Source organism: Antechinus flavipes, chromosome 1, assembly GCF_016432865.1.
Source record: "Antechinus flavipes isolate AdamAnt ecotype Samford, QLD, Australia chromosome 1, AdamAnt_v2, whole genome shotgun sequence".
In the NCBI taxonomy this organism is placed as follows: Eukaryota; Metazoa; Chordata; class Mammalia; order Dasyuromorphia; family Dasyuridae; genus Antechinus; species Antechinus flavipes.
The window spans coordinates 483,880,120-483,904,305 of NC_067398.1; the positions used below are offsets into that span (position 1 = coordinate 483,880,120).

Genomic DNA, 24,186 nt, shown 5'->3' on the forward strand with positions numbered 1-24,186 from the left:
AGATTTGAATGTTATATTTTCAGGTGGTTGTGTCAAATTTAAATAGAAATGCGGAACATTAAAATCTACATATATATTGACTTCAAAGACCACAAATTAAGTTTACCTGTGTTTATTTATTGAATTTTTATTTATTTTGTTAAATAGTCCTAGTTACAGTTTTTATCTGGTTTGGATCATACTAAGTAATGTTGGCAGCTGGGACAGTTCAGTAGGAACTATTTTGTAAGGAAGAGACCTTGGGACACTGGCCCTTGAAGGGGAGAAATCTGATATTTGTGGGGACAGAGAGACTCCAATATAGTATGGGAGAGTTTCCTATTTTAATTAATTTTTCAAATTCTGTGCTGAACTTTTCTGATACCACAACAGTACAAGACCTTTAAGCATTCTTTAAATTTTGGTTCTCTGGGCCTGGTCACTTCATGCAAGTCACATATCTGTTTTCAAGACTGAAATTAATTTTGATAACGTTCTGTTGTTTTTGTTGCTCTTCAGTTGTTCTTCATTTGAATCCAAATTATTACACCATTTGGAGTTTTCTTAGCAAAAATATTGGAGTGGTTTACCATTTTCTTTTCTGTCTCATTTTATAGATGAGGAAACTAGGACAAATAGGATTAAGTGACACAACAAGTTAAGTGTTTGAGGCCAGATTTGAATTCAAGTCTTCTTAACTCCAGGCCCAGTACTCTGTCCACCTGTCTTTCCCTGATGATGTCCTAATACATGAGAAATAGAATAAATGAGTAGAGTTGAAATTATCATAAAAAGTTTTACAGTTGGCTTAAAACTCATTAAAATGTAAAGTTTAATAGATTTTTTAAGAGTTGGTTGAGAACAGTATTATAAAATATCTACATAAAAATTTTAACAACCAGAAAAAATAATCGACAAATCTCTGAAGATTGTATTATATATATATGTATATATATAAAATAAAAATTAATGATAATAGGATTATTCAGGTTAATTTTCAGTTTAGCATCATCAGAAGTATAGAAAAAAATGGAGTATGTGTTTCTTTTAAATTTTTCCTAGAGTGGCAGTGACTACTATCCCTAGAGTTCTATCAAAATATAATTTGATTTTCTTTCTTTTTTTTTTTTAATAATTTTTTATTGATAGAACGCATGCCAGGGTAATTTTTTACAGCATTATCCCTTGCATTCATATAATTTGATTTTCAAGGTCAAATTAAGATGAAATATTTGGTTAACTTTTTTTTAACAATAATATCAAAGTTTTAAATTAATCATTGATAGTTTTAATATTTATAGATATTTCAGGGTCAAATTTGAACTGAATTTCATTACATTTTTGAGAAGTTGTTCTATCCAACTAGATATTATAGAAAAATTGTTTTTTTTTCCTAGATATAAAAAGTAAAAGGTACTTAGAATTATTTTTTGGTGGGTGTAAAAATGTGTGTAATGAAGCAATTTTTAAAATTAATGTTAAAATGGTTAATTTATCTTTACTAATTTTAATCTTTAAATTACCCAAATAAAGTTCATTTTGGGCCATATTCTTTCTGTGAATTCAATTTTAATTTATAATTGTTTTTATGCATTTTTTTGGGGTCACATAAGGGGCAGTACTCTTTGTAGTGTACAACCTTAATGATGGCTACCATTTCTAAAATGAGTAATATAGCAAAGCTCTGAGTAACAATGTTCTGTCTTAAAGGAGTTATGTTGTTTCCAATCTGGGCTTAAATAACTCAAAACTAGTGAAGAGGGGAAACAGAAATAAATTTTCAATAATAAATTTGCTGTGGAAAACTGAAAGCAATCAAGGTAAGGATCATTAAACACATGTTTACTCTAAAAGAGAAGGGAGTAGCATGGGAGTGTATGTATTTGTGAAAGTTGACTGCAGAACTTGTGAAGGGTAGAAGATTCATAGCAAAATATCTAATGAAAATGAATGAGCAAACCTGATCTTTGTGGAATTATAACTTTATTAATCTAGATATCTATCCCCTGATAGACATGATCATCTAATTTCTGTATTAGTATTTCTGGTTATAGGGAGCTCAGAATCTTATAAGACATTCCAGATCTTGAAGCTCTTTCATATATATTGAAACTAAATTTTCTTCCCCATAACTTCTACCCATCCTAGTTCTGTCTTTTGAATCCATATAGCATAAACATTTATTGCATATGACAATCCTATATCTGAAGATCTCTTTTGTGCCTCTCTAAATCTTTTCCAAGCTAAACTTTTATGTTATTATGTTAATAATATATATTATATTACTTTAGGTGAAGTAGTATCTCAACACAAACACTAGGATTATTTTAAAGATTATGTATGTAAAGCACTTTTTTTTTTTTTTTGGCTGAGACAATTGGGGTTAAGTGAGTTGCCCAGGGTCACACAGCCAGGAACTGTTAAGTGTCTGAGGCCAGATTTGAACTCAGGTTCTCCTGACTTCAGGGCTAGTGCTCTATTCACTGCACCAATTAGCTTCCCCTTGTAAAGAATTTTGTAAACCTTAAACTACTATAGAAATATTAGCTATTATTTTTATTCTGATTATCCTTAACTGAATATGGTTCAATTTTTCAAATATCCTTATTAAAGTATGGTACTTGGAAATTGACTCTCTCCCGGTTGTGGTTTTATCAGTAAAGAATATAGTAGAATATTATTTTCCTTAATCTGGACTCTCTATGTTTGATTGATTTACGAGTGACATAATTCCAAAATTAACACGCAATATTGATAATCATAGAGCTTTCAGTCAACTAAAATCTCTAGGTAAACCTCTTTTATGTGAACTGATTTAAAGACAAAAGTCAAGTTTTTCCCAACCTATTTTTATATAATTGATTTTTGGAACTTCAATTCAGGATTTTATTTTTACTTTTATTAAATTTTATCTCATTAGCATTGTCTCATTCAATCTATCAAAATAATTTTGAATTTGATTCTTTCAGCTAAGAAGATAACTTTTTTCCTAGCTTTGTCAACCACAAAATAAATAACTATCCCATCTCAAATTGAAATATTAGCTAAAACGTAGTGTTTAATATTAATGCAGATTAGCTTGTATATTAGCACTGAACTTGAAAGAATAAGATTAATAGCATGCTTACTTAGATAACCATGTGCTGATTTGAGGAAACAATGATACCAGGAGTCAGATCCAAGTAAAGATGTGTGAAGTAGACACAATTTGAGTTTTCTAGATTTTGGGTTCTGACCCAGGAAAGAAAAAATAATTGTTAAAAGAATATTTCAAGAAAACTAACAGGCACAGCATATTGGCAATTTAACCTTATATCAAAAGATAAGATTACCTGGTAACAAGAGGAGATGATTACCTTTAGAAGACAAATATCTGGAATCAAACTCCAGATGCCAAAATATTAGAAGTAGTGAAACTAATGCAGTGACTAAAATTAGTTGAGATCAGAGAAAAAGGAGAACTGAGTTTTTATATTTGTTTGATTCTTGATTCAAAGAAATTTCCCAATATCATTATGAAATTATAAAAATTTTTTTTGCATTATGGTGTTCAGGCCTCTTGACTTGTCTTCAAGTATAAGGTATTTCTGGTGATAGGGAGCTATTCTATCAGTCAGTAAGCATTAATTAAACACATAGTATATGCCAGGCACTGTGCTATGTAAGTTCTGGGGATACAAAGCTCTCAAAAAATTCACAATCTAATCAGGGAGACAAGTAAAATAACTATATGCAAACAAAGCATATAGAGAATAAAATGGAGATAAAGATAGGCACTAGAATTAAGGGACTGGATAAAAAGCTTCTTGTAAAAGATGAGATTTTAGCTGGTGCTAAATGCAGGAGAAGATATGACAAGAGAAAACATTCTAGACATGGGAAACAGCCAGTGAAAATGCCCAGATTTGGGATAGTCTCTTGTTCAAGGAACAGAGAATCCGCTATGCAAGTCATAAATTTTGCTGTCTTAATATTCCTGAACTCTTTAAAAAAGAGAAATAATTTTGCTGTGGGTCCCTGTTGACTTGGAAATACACAAGGTCTTCAACCAGCCTCATTATTTGCCAATTAATTTTTTTTTGTCACACATTTATTCATAAACCGTTTTCATCAAATTTTTTTGATCTGGAGACCATATTTCTTTCCATTATTCATATCTTCCCATTGATTTACCTACTTATGCCCAAGGTCTTTAGCTGGATTTTCTTCCTTCTGAGATGTGTGATAGTTTCAGTGTTTTTTTCCTCATAGTCTCCTATTGCTCATTTTCTGACTTTGCCCTTTGACAGTTTTCCTGAAGGCTAGACCTCAAAGCTTTTTAAGCCTCCTCCTACACAGGATAATTCACATTTCATCAACTTCAAACTCTGTCTGAAGACATATCTGGAGGGAAAAGAATTAGTCCATCTGGGTGCTGGGCCTTTTGGACAAGCCTGGTAGATACATAACATTTTGGCATTCTGTTCCGGTTCCTTCTCTTCCTCAGTTTTGTAACTGAGTACTATTGCAGCACAGAGCACTGTTTTCCAAATCATTGGGAAATAGATAGGATAGAGTTGAATTCTTTTACAATCCTGCTAGAGCATGGTAGTTAATGGAGGAAGCTTTGCTGTATGGATTAGAGATTAGTTTTCTCTGTTGTTTAGTAGTTAGATTTTACCTTGTGACAAAAATCATATTTGTAAGTATTATCCATGTTCTTGGAAAGTTCCTAGTAAAAAAGATTTAGGTTTGTGGTGTCCTACATGGTGGAAACAAGTGAAATCATTTTATGTCTTGCAAACAATTCTTATTTTAGAGAAATTTGTGAGGTTGTTAGTATTAGAGAAAAGTCTAGTCTTCTACCCAGAAATCTATAAATACTAAGTGCTAAATTATGCTTTTAGCAATTTTGTTATCTCTCACAACTTTAACTAGCACCTCTGCAAAAATAACTCCTAAATCTATAGCGCTAAGCTCTTGAGCAGCATTTTAACCTGTATACTTTGTATCTAAATATATATGCCCTGCTGGCCCCTTTTACACCATATCTAAAACTGAACTTTCCCCTCCAAACTTGTTCTTTCTTCTCAGTTTCCTATTTTTGACATTTGCCCTGTTATTTACAGTCACTTTATATTGATAAATTTGGTTTTATCTTTTACTCCTCCATCTTGCTTCCCACTCCCAATTAGTTGCTAAATCTGGTTGATTTTATCTCTTCAGTATTTTTTTGCATCTTCTTCCTTTTTCTTTCCACTATTGCAAATTTGGTAAATACCTCATTACCACTGACATGAGCTATTGGACTATTTTCCTAATTGATCATTACCTTCAGTCTTTATTTTCTCCAATTCCTGTTTCATATTCCTGACAGATAAATATTTATGAAAAATTGATCATTCATAATACTTCTCTAATCAAAACTTTTCAATGACTTGATACCTTCTGAATAAAATCCAAACTTCTCAGTCTTCCTTAAATGGCCCTCCACTATCTGGCACCAGCTTTACTTTTTAGCCTTATCTCATATTATGCCACTCCATGAACTTCACCTTCTAGCCAATTTAGATTATCCAGTTTTGCCTTTTCTCACACATTCCTATATGGAATGGCTTTTAAGACCTAAATCAAAATGTCAAACTTTCTCTCAAGCCTTTTCTGATCCTCGAGATGGAAATGATCTTTCCTTCTTCAGTGAGCATAACACTTTAGACTTCTCTAGTCAGCTAAGTGTCTCAATAGAGCATGAGAGTTGGAGTAGGAAAGAGCTAATTTCAAATCCAGCCTCAGACATTTTCTTATGTGTGACTCTGGGCAAATCAGTTTCCTCATCTGAAAAATGAAGATAAAGGCATTTATCTCACAAGGTCCTATTGAATAGTAAACACTATATAGAGATTAGTATTTATTATTCTTGTCTTTTTTTGCTTGCACTTAGTTGTACATGTGCTATATATCTCTTTCCTGGATTGTAATAAGCTCTATATGAGATAGAAACTTGTCCTATTGATTATTGTTTTCCCTGTATCTCTGTTGCGTAAATTTTTTTTCATCAGCAAAGGAGGGAATGGTCCCAACTTTTAATTATATTTGTTTAAGTATTTCCTGGTGAGGAAACTACCTAAGCCAGTGAAGATTCAGGACTACTATGCAGATTATTGTTTTAGAGAGTTAATTCAATCAAAGAAAGGTAAGTGATACATATACTATGAGTTCATGATATCTGCTCTGTGCACACCTGATGCTTAATTAATATTTGAGTGACATTAGAATATTTGCTGCAAATATTTTAAGTAATAGAATAAGTAATTTTTAAATCTAGTATGCCAAATAAGAATGTTTAATTCAAAAATAAAATAATTTATTTTCACTGAGTCATTTTGATATTTAGTATATTTGATTCTTTATTGCAAAAAACATTAAAATGTTTTCCTTGCATTTCTTTCCATATAGGGGGCCTTATCAATGTCAATATGAGTGAAATCAGTTTAGATGAAATTCAGCAGGTATTCTCTAAGGATTTAGACATTGGTCCAGGCGGTCATTGGAGGCCCAAAGACTGCAAACCCCGATGGAAGGTGAGAGACACTCTTTCATATTAATATTATTATGTTTTGAGTGTAAAAGTATGTTAGACTCAAAGCATGGAATTGATCAGACTAATCTTTATTCCTTTGATCAATCGATAGCTTTATTTACTATTAATCAGTATTATTGGCTTTATGATTTTGGATCCAGAAAGACATAATACAGCTTCTGACCTATTCTGGCTCTGGAACCCTGGGCAAATATTTTAACCTCTTAGTGTTCCAAGGAACTCTCTAAGACTAAAACTTGCAGAAAAAAATGCTAACCTGTCCTGGCTAAGAGTTCTCACTTGGGAATTCTTATACCAATGAAATTACAGGTTCTCTCCCTATCCCTAAACATATGGATTTATGAATGAAAAAAGAAGCACTTACTAAGCACTCTGTTCAAGGTACTGCTAACTGCCGGTAATTCAAATGGAAAAGGAACACAGTTCCTGCCTTCAAAAGACTCACATTTTTGTAGAGGGAGACAACATACAGAAGAGGTCAACTGAACTGAGTGGAAAAGGATTAGTTAGTGGTTTTTAGGGTAAAACAGCAAAGCTTATGTGCTAATGCATCTTTCAAAATCCTATTTTCATTGAAATCCATATTTACTTCAGGTGTTACCATTTGAATCCAAAGTGTCAATGGCCTTGTTTCTGCTCTACATTTTCAGCAACTGCAGATGTTACAGGTTGCCTCTCTCTAAGACTTTATCCCCACACATTCAAAATTCAAATTGTCAAATAGTTCTATAATCTCTTTGCTTTGGATGGTTTTAGCCCAGTGATACAGTTTGCAACTCTTTCATGCCTGATCATTCTTTGTGAATCTTGTTGGTTTCCCCCCATGTACTTAGATCCATCTATATAATTGGGAACCTCACTGTCTTCTGATACAAAGATAAACATTAGTGGAACTTGTGTTTTCTACCTGTGATCCTTTGTTTTTTTCATGTGACTAAGACATTTTCCTCTCTTATATTTCCCTGGGGATAGCTTTAACCCTACTTCCTTAAAACTAATTATTTTTTATATACTTAAGCCTGTGTATACCCACCATGCCCATCTCTGTTGTCCTCTGTGTTATATACATTTTCAGTTCTTTGGCAACTAACCGTATTGTTATTAAAAAGATGAACATTTGTTTCTGGGAGAAGTTTGGAGATATCAAAGGAGTTTTATAGTTTCCTCAAGTTTCCCATTCTCCTCTCCTGATTAATTCTGGTTAAACACCTTATCCTCCACTATTTCCCATAGTCTATCTAAACTCATATTCATTGTTTCTATGACGCTATCTACCCATCTCATCCTTTGCTATCTTCTTCTACTTTCAGTCTTTCCCAACATCAGGACTCTTCCAATGAATCCTGTCTTCTCATTAGGTGGACAAAGCATTTAAGCTTCAGCATCAGTATTTGTCCTTCCAATGAATAATTTGGATTAACTTCTTTAAGTATTGAGTGATTTACTGTCCAAGGGACTTTCGTAAATCCTCTCCAGCACCACAATTTAAAAGGATCAGTTCTGTAGCTCTAAGTTTTCCTTTTAGTCCAACTCTCATAACTATACCTTGCTACTAGAAGAGTGAGAGCTTTGACTATTTAGACCTTTAGATGACATTTCTGCTTTTTATTATGCCATCCAAATTTGTCACAGCTTTCCTTCCAAGGAGCATCTTTTAATTTCATGGCTAAAATTATTTGTCATTATCTTTGAATCCAAGAATATGAAATCTGATAGTTTTTACATTTCTTTTTCCTCCATTTTCCTGAAAAATGGGACCAGTTGCCAAAATCTTAGTTTTTTCATGTTAAACTTCAAGCCAGCTTTACAATTTGCTCTTTCACACTCATCAAGAGGCTTTTTAATTCTTCTTTACTTTTCACTTATCAGATTTTCACTTTTGGTAAATTACTTTGGTAGCATTGTGGAAAATGGTTTAGAGAAGGGCAAGACCTAGGGCAGGGAGACCAATTAAAGGACTTTTAAGGTGGTTCAAGTGAGAAGTGATGAAAGTTTGAACTAGGGTGGTGGCCATGTGGGTGAAGAAAAGGGAACAATTGGAGACATGTGGGAGAACTGATATTTAAAAACTTATTAGATACATGGAGTGAGCAGAAGTGAGGTGTCAAGGATGACACTGTGATTGTGATCCTAGGTGTCGAGGGGGGTAGTGATGCATTCACCAGAAATAAGAAAGTTTGGCAGATAGTTTTGGGGAAAATATGAGTCTTTTTTGAATATGTTGAGTTTAGGAAGTTGCTGATGTGGCACTGGCTTTTGGGAGACATACTGGGGTTAGATATAGATCTGATCAAGTATAAAGAAAATATATCCAGGAAGAAAAGGTCAAATGCTAATGAAAAAAGGGGAGACAGGGATGCAGTTTCATCCAAAGGGAGCCAGGTGAGTCTCAGTAAATGCCAGAAGATAGATTAGAGGAAGTGATCTGAGATAAAATGAAATTTGCTAATTTTGGATCATAAGTATGAGAAGTCTCAGATGGGTCTTTTTAGGCTGAAACATTTTGGAATAGGGTGGGATGAATGGTAATGAAGAGCCAGCACAGCAGGAGTTGTATAGAGAAAATTGTTCTTTAGTATTTTAGTCTTATTGGAATAGTAAGTGTCAGAGGGAGTGAGAGTATGCTAACAATTGGGGAATGAATCATTCAACGTATCAATGAATTCTGCTAGCTTAGATTGATGATTAAAAGGATACAGATTGATTCTTAAGGTTTTGGCACACCTCTTACTGTCTTGCCATGTCCTAGGAGGCATCTGGGAGCCCATATTTTCCATGAGTTTCTTGAATTGTCTTTTGTAATATGTCTTGATTTCAGTCACATCTGCTCACAGTAGGCATGAACATATAGTCATATGTTCCTGACCAAGAGAACTGACCCTTATTTGTTATTGATGTTAATTCTCTTTTTTCCTCATGAAAAATAGAACAAATTGATTACCTACAAAGACTGCAGGAAAAATCCAACTATGGGCTTGGGTACAAAAAAACTTTATTACCTGGTGAGTCCAACCTGTTCCCTGGCTATCGTATAGCAATTTCTATTCTGTAAACTTTCTTATGGTTGGAGGAATTAATTTAGGCAGGAAAATAAGTTTTATTTTGTTTTTAGCTGTTTCATGGCCAAAGAATTCATCACTTAGAGGTCACTTGTAAGTGCTAAACGTTTTCATATTTAGGTTGGTAAATGGATAGCCTGTCATCTGGCCTGTACTTGAATTTTTTGTAGCTCAGGGGAACCTACCAGAGTTTTCACTAGCTATCAGTGTGTGAGAACCAAAGGTCACTTTCTTGGTACAATTAAAAAGTTGAGTAAGACTTTGGCTTTTTAAATTGTCTTTAAAAATTTAAGAAGATTAGCATGTTCTGAAAAATAGAATATCTTGTTTGATAAATTTATAAAGTTGCTACTTTAGTAGTTTTACATTATATTTTCCTTGTTTCTGATTACATAGGAGTGTCTCATAGGACTTCCATTCATATGGAATTATTTGAAACAGCAGGTGATTACTTGTAGTAGCTTTGATTTATTTCCTGGCCTAGCCCTGTCCTAGTAGTTCATGTTTGATATTAGGACAAAATGAGACACTTGTATGTCATTCAGCAGTTTTAAAAATATTTATTTAGCCATACCAAGAGGATATTAAGCCTTGAATGAATTGAACTGAGCAAAGCTCCTTTGCTATAGTTTTTCATGACTTTCCACCAGCCCGTCCTAGGGACCCCCTGGAACCCGATGACTGCTTTTGACTCAAGTGGTCAGAAAGTGGTCAAATCTGGAGAATGGTTTTAATACTTCCTTCTGTTCCTCCCTCTTCTATTCTCCTCCCTTAAAAACCTCCAGTAGACAACCTCGTTTTATTTGCTAGGAGGGGAAAACAGGAAAGTGTTAGAATATTGTTCCCACCAGCATTTGTTAATTAATAACCTTAATTAGTAATACTTCTTATTGAAATCTCAACAGTGATGCGCAGACACTTAGAGAAGAAATTAAAAGTTTGATGGTGTCTATTTGCACATTTTTGTCTATCTGTATCTCTTCTTCTTACATAAATACAAGTAGTCATCAATTTGTCTGTAAAGATAAAAACATTTTATTTATGTATTATTTAATAATATCCAAATCCTATTTTGATGTTTCTTCATGACATAGAGGTGACTGAGGGATCTGATGGATCTTAGATAATATTATTATTATCAGTGTGATTATTCTTTTGTTTTATCCTTCATCTTGAAGAGGATCAATGACATCATGTCTTAACTTGCAAATGAATTGGATTTGAGGGATGCAGTGTTGTGCAAAGTCATCAGCCCCAGAGTCATCAGACACCAGTTGCAAGACTTAAGTCAGGAAAATTGGTGATAGTCCAGGATTCATTTAGAGACTTTGGCCTTTCAAAGCTAAGGTCTTTCACAGGTCCCAGTTTATATGAGGCAACACCTGTTCAGCAATTAAAGATTAGATAAAAATGGAGGCAAAGGATAACTTGGCAATTAGGGAGGGGGTGACCCTCAGAGTTTCTAGCCAAAACAAATGCAATTGCTATTTACCTGTTAGTGTTCTGCTCATTCCGCTATTCCTTTTTCTTTTAGATGAGGAACTCTTAGAGAGTAGACTATCTGGGGAGGTAGCTAGCTGGGGCAGTGGGTAGATTAAAAGGCCTAGAGTCAGAAAGAATCTTCTTCCTGAGTTCAAATCTGGTTTCAGATAATTACTAGCTGCATGATCTTGGAAAAGGGCAAACTAACTCAGCATATTTATTAAGAAAACTCCCAAAAGGGTCATGAAGAGTTAGCAGTGACTGAAACACTGCTAACCAGTAGACTGTCTGTGGAACTTAATAATAAAAGAATGAACTTTATAAGGTTTGTAAAAAAAAAAAAAAGTACTTTACATATATCGCCTCATTTTAGTAGCACAACAATCCAGGTAGGTAGGTACTATAGTTATTCCCATTTTATAGATGAGCAAGTTAAAGATCAGAGAAATTGTGATAGTGTGATTATTAGTATCATTATTATCATCATTATCCAACATTTACATAATATTTTTACTATGTGGATGGCACTATGTTAAGTATTTTACATTTTTCTCATATGAGACTCATAATAAGTCTGAGAGACAAGTGCTATTATTATCCCCATTTTACAGTTGAGGAAACTAAGGTGAACACATCTGAAGTGACTTGTGACACTGGCAATCTCTGTTGAGATTCATAGCAATGAAATCACAGATCTTTGAAATATTGTAGTAATAGCAAAAAAAAAATCAAAATTTGAAATTAAAAATTGTGAAAGAATAGCATACATGTCAAAATTAACTTAACATGTATTAAGATAATTCATGAAGGATGGCATAAGGTGATCAGATATTGAGGATACTTAAGATTTGGCTTCTTCATAAATCAAGAATCCCATTGAGGAATATAGATTGAAGTGGGTCATCTTTTAAGCTAAGTTTTTTTTTTAATAAAGTATCTCAAAAATCATCATTAATGGCAACATTTGTATCAAACATTAAATATTAAATCATTTGGGAATTTTCTTTCTTTATCTTATACTTTTTTTTATACTTATCTGAGATTTTCACTATTTTTTGTTTTTGTAGGTGGCAGTTCTCATTCCTTTTCGTAATCGCCATGAGCATCTTCCAATTTTTTTCTTGCATCTAATACCAATGCTACAGAAACAGAGATTGGAATTTGCTTTTTATGTCATTGAACAGGTAAGACTCTATTTAAAGTGGTAAATAAATATGTTGAATTCTGAGACCTTGTTCATTAATTGGATTAGGATTTACATTATTTATCGGAGTCAACTAATGGTCATAGTATGTAACATAAAATTTTATTTCAGTTATAGTTTAAATTCCAGCTTGCAAAATTACTTTATCACTAACTCTTTATTTAGATGTTATTTTAAGATAAAATCATCTTTGTTAAATTATATCACTATCTCCTTCCCGCCATCATTTGTATCCTTTAAAAAAAACCTATGTTATATTGCCACATCTACTGAAAAACCTTTGCTTTTGGGTAGAATTAAATTCAAAGTGTTTTTGCTCTCTTTATAGAAATTAGATACCTTAAGTCTGGATCTTCCTAAGATTCTTTCTCTTAATTATTCTCATTGTATACAGAATTTATTTTATTTTATTTATAATTTTTCATTTTTCAAAATAGATTCAAAGAGTTTTCAACATTCACCATTGCAAAACCTTGTGTTCCAAATTTTCTTCCTCCTTCTCCTAGACAGCAAGTAATACAAGGGGTTAAGCATTGAATACAGTATTTATAAGATACTTGATAATGTATATACAAGAACAATATGAAAAAAACTACAAATAATTGTTTTTTGGAAATATAAATCTAAGTAATTGGAAAAAATGAGCAATTGATAGTATAACTCAGTATAAGTTACAGTACTACCTTATTAATTTACTTACACAATGCCATGCCAAACAGACTAAGTATCGTTTTATAGAAGTAGAAAAAGATAATGAAATACATATGGGAAAAGTTCAACAATCTTAAAAGAAATGATGATAGGAATGAAGGGAGTCTAGCAATGCCAGGTCTCAAACTATACTAAAAAGCAATTATTAAAAATAGTACAATATTGGTTAAATAGGTCAGTCAGTGGAACAGATTAGACTTACAACAAGTAAAGGTTATCATACTCAAGTATTTGTTAAATACAAAGGGTTCAACTACTGGGTTAAGAACTCAGTGTTTGACAAAAACTGCTGGGAAAATTGATTAGTAGCAATGTAGAAGAAATTAGATTTAGATCAGCACTTTATACTTTATTCAGAATTAAACTCCAAATAGATACATGATATAGATATAAAAAGTTACATCATTAAACAATGAGAGAAGCATGAGAAAAAAATTACCTATCAGATTTATAGGTGATTGAAAAGTTCATGATCAAACAAGCAATAGAGAGGATCATAAAAGATAAAATGAATAATTTTGTTTACATAAGATTAAAAACTTTTTCTCATGAACAAATCTTTTTTTTATATAGCTTTTTATTTACAAGATATATGCATAGGTAATTTTTCAGCATTGACAGTCTGCAAATCCTTTTGTTCCAACTTTTTCCCTCCTTCCCCCCCACCCCTTTCCCCAGATGGCAGGTAGACCAATACATGTTAAATATGTTGAAGTTTAAGTTAAATACAATATAAGTATACATGTTCAAACAGTTATTTTGCTGTACAAAAAGAATCAGAGTTTGAAATCGTGTACAATTAGCCTGTGAAGGAAATCAAAAATGCAGGCGGACAAAATTAGAGGGATTGGGAATTCTATGTGTGGCTCATAGTCATCTCCCAGAGTTCTTTTGCTGGGTGTAGTTGGTTCAGTTCATTACTGCTCTATTAGAACTGATTTGGTTCATCTCATTGTTGAAGATGGCCAGGTCCATCAGAATTGATCATCATGTAGTATTGTTGAAGTATATAATGATCTTCTGGTCCTGCTCATTTCACTCAACATCAGTTTATGTAAGTCTCTCCAGGCCTTTCTGAAATCATCCTGCTAGTCATTTCTTACAGAACAATAATATTCCATCATATTCATATACCATAATTTATTCAGCCAATGTCCAGTTGATGGGTATCCACTCAGTTTCCAGTTTCTGGCCACTATAAAGAGGGCTGCCACAAACATTCTTGCATATACAGGTCCCTTTCTCTTTTTTAAGATTTCTTCGGGATATAAGCCCAGTAGGAACACTGCTGGATAAAAGGGTATGCACAGTTTGATAGCTTTTTGAGCATGGTTCCAAATTGTTCTCCAGAATGGCTGGCTGTATTCACAATTCCACCAACAATGTATCAGTGTCCCAGTTTTCCCACATCCCCTCCAACATTCTGTATTATCTTTCCCTGTCATTCTAGCCAATCTGACAGGTGTGTTGTGGTATCTCAGAGTTGTCTTAATTTGCATTTCTCTGATTAATAATTACTTGGAGCATCTTTTCATATGGCTAGAAATAGTTTCAATTTCTTTGTCTGAAAATTGTCTGTTCTGCATGCACAAATCTAATAAGTTAATAAGGAAATAATTAACCAAGAAAAATATTTATAGCAGATTTCTTCAGTAAATGTCTCCTTTATTTAAGGAATTGATTCAAATTAATAAAAAAAGCCATTTTCCAATTGACAAATGTCTAAGGACAAGAACAAACAGTTATTGGGGAATAAATCTAGGCTATTTGTAGTCATTTGAAAAAACACCTCAAATCATTCCTAATTAAAAAATTACCAATTAAAGTATTCCTGAGATTCTACCTCACGCCCTTCACATTAATGGCAAAGATAACAAAAAAGATAATGATAATATTGAATGGGTTGTAGTTAGATAAGCAGATTGATACACTGTATATAAGGCTGTGAATGGGAACAACCAATTTAGAAAGCAATTTGGAATTATACACAAAAACTTAGTAAACAGTAACGCCCTCTGATTAATTTAAAACCCTGCTAAACTTATATCTAAGAGATCAAAGAAAGAGGAAAAGATCGTTAGTATGGAAATATTTGTAAAAGCTCCTTTTGTGGTGATCACTGGAAACTAAGAGGACTTCCAACTGTTTAGGAATGGTTGAATAAGTTGTATATACGAGTTAATTATTAGGTTATAAGAAATAGATGGTTTCATAAAGACATGGAAAGATGTGAACTAATACAGAATGAAGTGAGCAGAACTATAACAGTTTATACCATAACATTAACATTATAAAAATGGACTTTTTATGAACTTTATAAACTAATCAAGAATGAAATAAGCAGGAGAACAATATTTTTTAAACAAACTGCAATAATATTATACAAAACCAAAAAACTTTAAAAGTTGTAACAACTATTGTTGGTATAATGACCATTTATAATTTTAGAGTATCGGTGATAAAACATGCTTGCTTATAAAGTGGTGATAGCTTTTGGGTGCAGAATAAGATGCATATTTTTGTGTATATCTATTGGAGGGATTTGTTTTGTCTTTTTCTTCAATATAATACATATTTATCTTCTTCCATAAATCTTTCATAGTGTATCTACCTGCCACATTGGAGCCTATATTTGTCTCCAATGTTTCATTATTATAAGTTCCATATTTGAGCTCTCTGTTACCCATATTATTTTATATCTTCTTTTTAGATCATATATGTTTTTAATGGTTTTTTTTATGTTACTTTAAAGCAAGTCATTTTTGGTATGTGCTGCAGCCTCTCACCTAGTTCTTTACATTGTACTTAGGTTAAATACAGTGTTAATTATTCATAGATTGTAGTGTTTCACCATTCACAGACATATAGCATCACTGGGAGAATATTATGTTATGTATGTTTAACTATGCATATTTATTCCCCCATAAATTGCCCAGACAATAGGCAATTTAAATGTGAATTAATGCACTTTTCCTATTCTTTTGATTTCCATTTTATTTTATTTTACTGGGAATGCTGTGGATGTACAACAGAGTTCTGCTTTTTTACAGTGTAGGCAGATGTTTTTATTTTCCTAGCCTATTAATTATGGGGAGCAGTATTTAGGATTAGAAGACAGTTGAACAGATAAATATAGGTGGAGTCCTTATACAATTTGAAAGTATAATTATTTTTGAACACTGTTTACAAAGCTATTGCAAGTGTGACTTGAGTTCTGAAAATGGGTAGTAGCTGAATTGACCTTGATGTTTTTAATGACTATATACATTTTTTTTTGTTTTTTAAGGAGCAGGTGTTCTTTTTAAAAGACCATAATTAATTTTATGGAGTGTCAGAAATTTTTCAAGTGATATTGTTTTAGAAATCTAACCAAGTAATACAATGCATGACAAAGCAATGGAATTGATTACCGAAACACAGTACAAACTATTCTCAATGCCCTGTGGTTACATCTTGTATCATTTCATAATTATGGCCTTAAAAAAATAAAAGTACTAGTTCTTTTTTTCCAGAGTTTGATAACTTGTCTACTTTTTGTTTGTTGGTCATCTTTTTTTCTGGTTTTAGTTGTGGTTTCTTATTTAATCATTTCTCCCCTCTTCATGCTTTTCAGTTCCCTTAGATTTGTTATACTTTGATTACATAGGGAATCCGAATGAAGAATTTCAGTTTTCTCAGGTTTCCAGAATTATATCTCCTTTAATGTTCTGCTTTGTCTTTGACATATCATTTAACTCTAACTCTCACCAACAATTCCTATTCAGATAAACTCTTTCACTGTTATTATGATAATGATGCTGTCACTACTTTGATGTTTTAGTCCTTTTAATTTTTGTCTCTTTCTTTTCAACATTTACCTTTTTACCTCCTGGAATAATCACATTTTTCTCCCATTGTTTACTTTATATGTTGGCAGTTGCTTTTATACTGCTTAAATTTCTTTCCAGAATCACGACTCTATCTGTTATCATTTTAGATATAGTTTAAGCTCAGTATCTTGAATTTGAATATAGTAGATAATACATGTATTTTTTTCTCTGTCTATAATTTTTTTAACCATTTTGTGATGATATAACTTTTATTTTTTTTTTCTCCCCTTCCGACCATTTTACCAATTGCTAAAACTTAGCACAGTCTTTCTAAAATGGTACATTTCTATTCCCAATATGAATTTTTTTGTGCCCTGGATATTTTTGGTTCTTATTTTTGGACAACTTCTCTTCTGATCTCACCTTATTTCTTATACAAAATCTGATTGTCAAAGATAGAATCATAAAATTTCAGAGCTGGAAGAGAACTCACAAAACTCATCTAGTACAACTTCATTTGAAAAGTGGAGTGTCTCTAAATCACCCATGACAAGCAGTTATTCAATCTTTGAAAATTACTAGTTTTAGGCTTTATCTAATATTAGACTTCCTCCATAGAAATAAAAATTCAAATTTCTCATGTACAAAGCTCCGTAGTATTTACTACTTCATGACTTAATTTTCTTCTCTATTACTTTTTTCCCCTTATGCATATCTTTCAACTTTATTCTTCACCCTAGAGAAACTCAGGGTCTTCTATCACTTCTTCCTTATTTTTACAAACATTTCTTTTTCTTTCTTAAATTTTGTTCCCAATTCAAATGAAATGGGCATCTTTCTATTTATAACAAAATCAGCTTGTAATACTCACATTCATTTCATAGTCATCACTACCATCATCATGTTCTAGTCTATTTCCTTCTAGAAAAGAAAGATAATTCCTTCTCTGCTGTGGAAGTAGCCATAATATTCTATCAATATACTGTATCATATTCATCAGTCTGCTATTTGCTTCTCTTGAAAATCCAGCCTTTTATATCATTGCTTTATAAAATAAGTTTTTATTGACATCTTCTGTTTGTGACATCATCATGGTTATCCCAAGTTTCTTTCTTCCATTTCCTTTTAAACAAAACAAAACATTGTATGTAATAAAACAATTGTTTTGTTTGTTTTTTTTTTTAGAAAAGAAGAAAAATTGAAAAAAATTCCAAAACATGTGCTATGTGTGACATTTGTGGAACTCATTTCACAAAGGGGTGGGCTGGGAATTTCCTCTCATATCTCTTCATTGAAGTTCTTGATCTTTAAAATTTTGTCACTTTTATATTTTGGTTTTTGGTGTGTAGTTCTATTCATTTACATTGTTATAGTTATTGTATAAATTTTCTTCACTCTTCATAAATTCATATAGCTCTTTCCTTGCTTCTCTTTCTCACACATATCATTTCTTACAGAGTATTAATATTTTATCACATTGACATACTTGTTTTTTTATTTCCCTGTTGATGGAAATCTACTTTGCTTCCAATTCTTTGCTGTGGCAAAAAAATAATGTTTTAAATATTTTAGATATTTGAGGACTTTCTTCTAATTTATGGCATCCTTGGTAGCATGCTAATGGGCTAAAGTTTCAATTTCAAAGAGTATGGACATTTTAATAATTTTATTTTCATAATTCCAAATTTCTTTTCCAAACTGTTGTACCATTTTATAGCTTCACCAACAATATGATAGCATTCCTATCATTCTACAATCCCTTCAACATTGACCAGTGCCATTTTTTGTTCATTTTTGCCAATTTTCAGGATGTGAGATGAAATTTCAGAGTAACATTATTTTCTATTGACACCTTAGAATTAGGGAAGGCAACAGCTTTTACATTTATATAGGAAGGTCTTTTTGAGACTCAGCAGTCATTGTGATGAATTCAGACACATTGGGAAATAATTTAAGAAATAATCAAGAGGTGTGGTAGCCAGTTGTTTGGGCATAGTCTAAAGTGACTATTAGTCATTAGAACCATCTAACTGGTAGTATGTAACCTTATTCTATCCATGATCTTTATCATATATAAGTTGTCAGAATAATTAGACAATGAATCTTATTCATTTGTATGACTCATTTGTCCATTTTACCATTTTATTTTACAAGGAAGAGGCTTACAAAAGTTATGTAATTTCTAGTCACACAGATTTGTGATAGGAGCCAAAATGAACTTATGTGAGTATCTTAGCTTTGGTCCAGTGATTTTAGTGTTGACTACATGTTCTATTTCATTCATTTGTAACTTCTTCCATTTTTCATCAGGAAATGTTTTTGAAGAATATTGTTTTCATGAGGGCAAATGTTTCAACAAATGTTTTGGACAATGCTTTGCAATTACCAAATGCTTGCAAATTTACAACAAAACTTAAAGCACTATATTATTGTCAATTATCCACTAAATATACAGGGTTTCCCAAGAGTCTTACCACAATTTAAAGCTGGGTTAAGACTTTTGGGACACCTTATTTATATTTTAATGTTGTCTTTGGCAATCAAAAAAACAAAAAAAAACCTTTTCTATCATTGTCAAAGATATTACTATTTCCCTAGTAATCCAGTCCACAAATTTGTTATAATTCTTGACTTTGACTTGACTCTTACTCCATATATCCAATTTATTGCCAAATTTTGTAATTTCTTCCTTTTCAGCATCTCTTATATATGTCCCCTTCTCTCCACTCACAAATTTACAAACCTGGGTCAGACCTTTATCATATCTTTCCTGGACTACCTGCAATAATCTTCCAACTGATTTTCCTGCTTTGAGTCTCTCTCTATTCTAGTCTATCTTCTGCTCAGCTGCCAAGTTGCCTTTTCTAAAGCACAAGCCCGACTATATCAAACTTTGCTCAATGAACTTCAGTGGCTTCCTATTAGCTTCATGATCAAATAAAAAGCCTTTTATTTGGCATTTAAAGCTCTTCATATTCTGGGTCCTTCCTACTTTTCTGACCATCCTATGTTATACTTTCTTCATGTACTCTACATTCTGTTACATTGGCCTCTTTATAGCTCCTCAAACATGTTCCTTCTTCTCCCATTTTGGTGCCTTTTTTTAAAGCTATCTCCCATCCCTGAAATTACTTGCCCCCTCATAATTTCTTCTTTATTTCCTAGGTTTCTGCAAGGCCAACATAAATCTTACCTTCTACATGAGACTTCTTTGAAATTACTTTCATACACTTTGTTTATATCTTATATGAATCTGGATATTTTCATGTTATCTACTCCCATTAGAGTGAATGCTCCTTAAGAGCAGGGGCCATTTTTTTTTTTGACTTTTTTTTTTTATCCCTGGTGCTTAACATAGTGCCCTGAAATTTTGATAAATGCTCACTGATTTTAAAATATCTTCAATAATACAAAGTAATTCTCTTAGTTTTTAAGTGTTTTGATTGTGTAAGTAATTATTGATAATGTAAGTAATTAAGTACAAAATCTTTGTGCCTTTGTTATAAAAGAATTCCACTTTTAATTCCTAATTACATTTTCAAGTTGAAAATAAAAATTTCTGTTATGAATAAACTCGATGGTTTGGAAAATTAACTCCTCCATTTTGATTCAATAGAGTCCAATAGTGACTTAACAAATATATATATCATCAACTAATTGTTCAGATAGCAGCAATACTTTTATTCCATTTCATTTGATGTTATCAAAATACTTAAATATGATAAAGGTAATTTTAACTAGTACTTGAAAATTTATATTCTAAAGTGTTTATTATTTTTATATTTCAATCAATCAGTAGCACCTTTTTAACTTTTCTTGCTATTTGTCATTTCATTTAATGTCGTTGTCATTTCATTTAATGTCATTGAGTTTTACAAGGAATAAAAATCTTGACCGTGGAACTTTGTAATAAATTTGCTTCCTCTTTAGTATGAGTATTTTTCTTGTTCTTATAATTTGTCTTCTCTTTGGTTTCTCTCCATAAAGACTGGCACTCAACCTTTTAATCGTGCGATGCTCTTTAATGTTGGATTTAAAGAAGCTATGAAAGATATGATGTGGGATTGTATAATTTTTCATGATGTGGATCATTTACCAGAAAATGACCGAAACTACTATGGATGTGGGGAAATGCCACGTCATTTTGCAGCAAAGTTGGACAAATACATGTACATGTAAGTAATATACCATTTCCTTGGGACAATATATTTATAAAATATTAATAATAACTGTATAGCATTATTTGGCTTGTAACAAAGAATTTAAGAGTTGGAAAAGATATTAGTGGTCCAGCTCATACATGGGAAAAAAGGAAGCTACCATTTATAATGTGCTTTAAAAGATTTGAAAAAAAAAACTTTACATATATTATCTCATTTGGTCCTCATGTCAAATATGATCATGTGAGATAGATGCCATTTTTATCCCATTTTACAGATTAAGAAACTGAGACTGAGAGAAGAGTAAATAAGTAATTTATCCAGGATCACATAGTTATAAAGTATCTGAGAGAGGTTTTGAACTGAGGACCTTTAACTCTTAATCCAGCATTCTATTCACTGTTCCACCTAGTTAACAAGGGAATTTCCTCTACAACTTATGTGACAAAGTGGTCAATCAACCCTTCCTTAAAGAACTCCAATAAAAAGAAATCCCTATATGCTCTGAAGCAGGCTCTTCCATTTTTGTACAACTCTTAATGTAAGCCAGTTTTTCTTTATATCAACCTTACTTTTGTCTCTTTGTGATTTCTGTTCATTGTTCTTAGTCATTTCTTCTGGGACTAAACAGACTGCATCTCATCCCTCTTTCACCTGGTAGTCTTTCAGACTTGAAAACTCACTGTCATGTTCATGAGCCTTCTCTTTTTCAAACTAAATGTCTCAAGTTTCTTCAAATGATTCTAAACTAACATGAACTCTAGTCATTGTCCCCAGAACTGAATTATTATTAATTCATCCAGGGAATCTATGAATTTGGATGGGGAAATAATTGCATCTTCATTTCAATAGAATTAGTTTCATTTGTAGTTCTTTAGAGTTTATTTTATGTGTGTAAAAACTTTTATTTCTGAGTAGTCCTTAAGTTTCACCATATTTCCAAAATGTCCATGACTCCCCAGAAGTTGAGAACTCTTGCTTTTAAAAAAAAACTTTATAGATGTAATAATAAAGAACTTAACCTTCATGAAGGACTTTTGATCAGTATTTTGTCTATTGACAAGCCTTGCTTCTATGGAATGAATCAGCAGGCAGCTACTAGAGACTATTCTAGGCCACAACTGAGTTTTCAGAATTTCATTCTTGATAATTTCCCACCCTTGGTTTACTTATTCCTGTAGAACTTTAGTTTATGAGATCCACCTCCCTTATCTTCTAAATTCTGGCAGACTAGTTTTAGCTTTCTTCCCCTGTGTCACAAAATTGGGTACTACATTATAGGATCAGGGAACCAAAAAGGAAACCCGTCACATTGAAATAAAGATAGAATTAGTTTCCTATCTAACTTTATAGACTTCTTGGTTTCATGGAACTAGAATAAGAACCTTTGCTTTAAAGGGTAAAAACTGACTCAGAAGAATTAAACCACAAATTTAGGCCATGAACAGGTTTAATAGCATTGTTTTATTTTGCCAGGAAGCTCTCCACTTAGAAATATGAACTCTTGGGATCTGGGAAATGGACAGATAAGTGGTATAAATTAATTACTATTACTAGTACCTTTTTCTAGGCATGGGAGCTGCAACAGGATTCATTGATAAAATTTAGGCAGGCATTAGACTATTGAAATAATAGCTTCAGTAGTTTTCATACTCTACACTGGTCTGTGCTATTGGAGATTGTTCCGTGGAATGACAAGATGTATCTTGGACTATTGCCAATATCTGAGACCCCTCCTTCTGTTCCTCTCTTCACCCCATTAATAATGATCACTTTACAAAGAGGTATACCAAAGAAAACATTATGGATAATATCACAGCTGCCTTATAATTCCCAGTTGTCATCTCTTTCCCAATTCACACAAAATGCTCTTTCCATACCCAGTAACACTCATCCTCCATCCCAAATAAGGGCTAGTTTCATGCTCTGCCAAATGCTCTCATAATAGCACCATTCCCTGAAATCAACTAATTCATTGTTAGCTGTTTTTTCAGCAGTATGAGCTGTACAAGAAACTGAACTGCCACACTTTATATCTTTAAGACCTATATACTTCTCTGATTGCCAGTTCCACAGCATCCTATTCTCTTAACAAACAATAAACAAGTATTTATTAAGTGCCTACAACATGCCAGGAGGTACTGAGTACTAGGTTTTTGACTACAAAAGTGAAAGAGATCTGACCTCAAGAAGCACATATTTTTTTAGATTTTATAGTTCATCTTGTAATTTTTAAAAATAATGGCTTTTTATTTTCAAAATATATGCAAAGAGAGTTTTTAACATTCACCCTTGCAAAATCTTGTGTTCCAATTTTTTTCTCCCTCCCTTCCCGCCGCCTCCTCCCTAGACAGTAAGTAATCCAGTATAGATTAAATATGTGCAATTCTTCTATTCATATTTCTACAATAGCTTGTTGCACCAAAAAATCAGATCAAAAAGGAAAAAAAGAAAAAGGAAACAAAAAGCGAGCATACAACAAAAAAGGTGAAAATACTATATTGTGATCCACATTCAGTCCCCATAGTCCTATTTCTGAATGCAGATGGCTCTCCATCACATATCCGTTGGAACTGGCTTGAATCATCTCATTGTTGAAAAGAGCCATATCCACCAGAATTGATTATCATATAATCTTGATGTTGCTGTGTACATTGTTCTTTTGATTTTACTCACTTCACTTAGCATCAGTTCCTGTAAGTCTCTCTCAAGATCTCTATAAAATCATCCTGCTGATCATTTCTTACAGAACAATAATATTCCATAATATTCATGTACCATAATTTATTCAGCCATTCCCCAACTGATGGATATCCAACTCAGTTTCCAGTTCCTTGCCACTACACAAAATGCTGCCACAAACATTTTTGTACATGTGGGTCCTTTTATTATGATATCTTTGTGATACAGGCCCAGTAGAGACACTGATGGATCAAAAGGTTTGCACAGTTTGATAGCCCTTTGGGCATGGTTCCATATAAGGAGCATATATTCGAATGGGAAAGAGAACTTTTACATTTACAGGGTGTCCCAAAGGTCTTTATGCAGTTTTAAAAAGGCATTACATTTTAACATCTACTGAGGACTTTTGTCCAGCACTTTGCATATTCAGGAGCCTTGAGTTTTTGAGATGAATCAGCAGGCAATTCCTAGGGACTAGAATTCTAGGTCCTACAAGTATATCTTCAGAAATTCATTAACC

At 32.6% G+C, this 24,186-nt stretch overlaps 1 protein-coding gene across 2 annotated transcripts in view; it reads left to right on the forward strand.

Moving 5' to 3' along the window:
• Positions 1 to 24,186, forward strand: part of B4GALT6 (beta-1,4-galactosyltransferase 6) — a 75,932-nt gene that overhangs the window by 33,880 nt on the left and 17,866 nt on the right. For both annotated transcript variants that reach the window (XM_051970289.1, XM_051970290.1), the window contains 3 exons: positions 6,415 to 6,539; positions 12,168 to 12,284; positions 20,812 to 20,999. In XM_051970289.1, the coding sequence (XP_051826249.1) occupies positions 6,415 to 6,539; positions 12,168 to 12,284; positions 20,812 to 20,999 (430 nt within the window). The remainder of the gene's footprint in view (positions 1 to 6,414; positions 6,540 to 12,167; positions 12,285 to 20,811; positions 21,000 to 24,186) is intronic.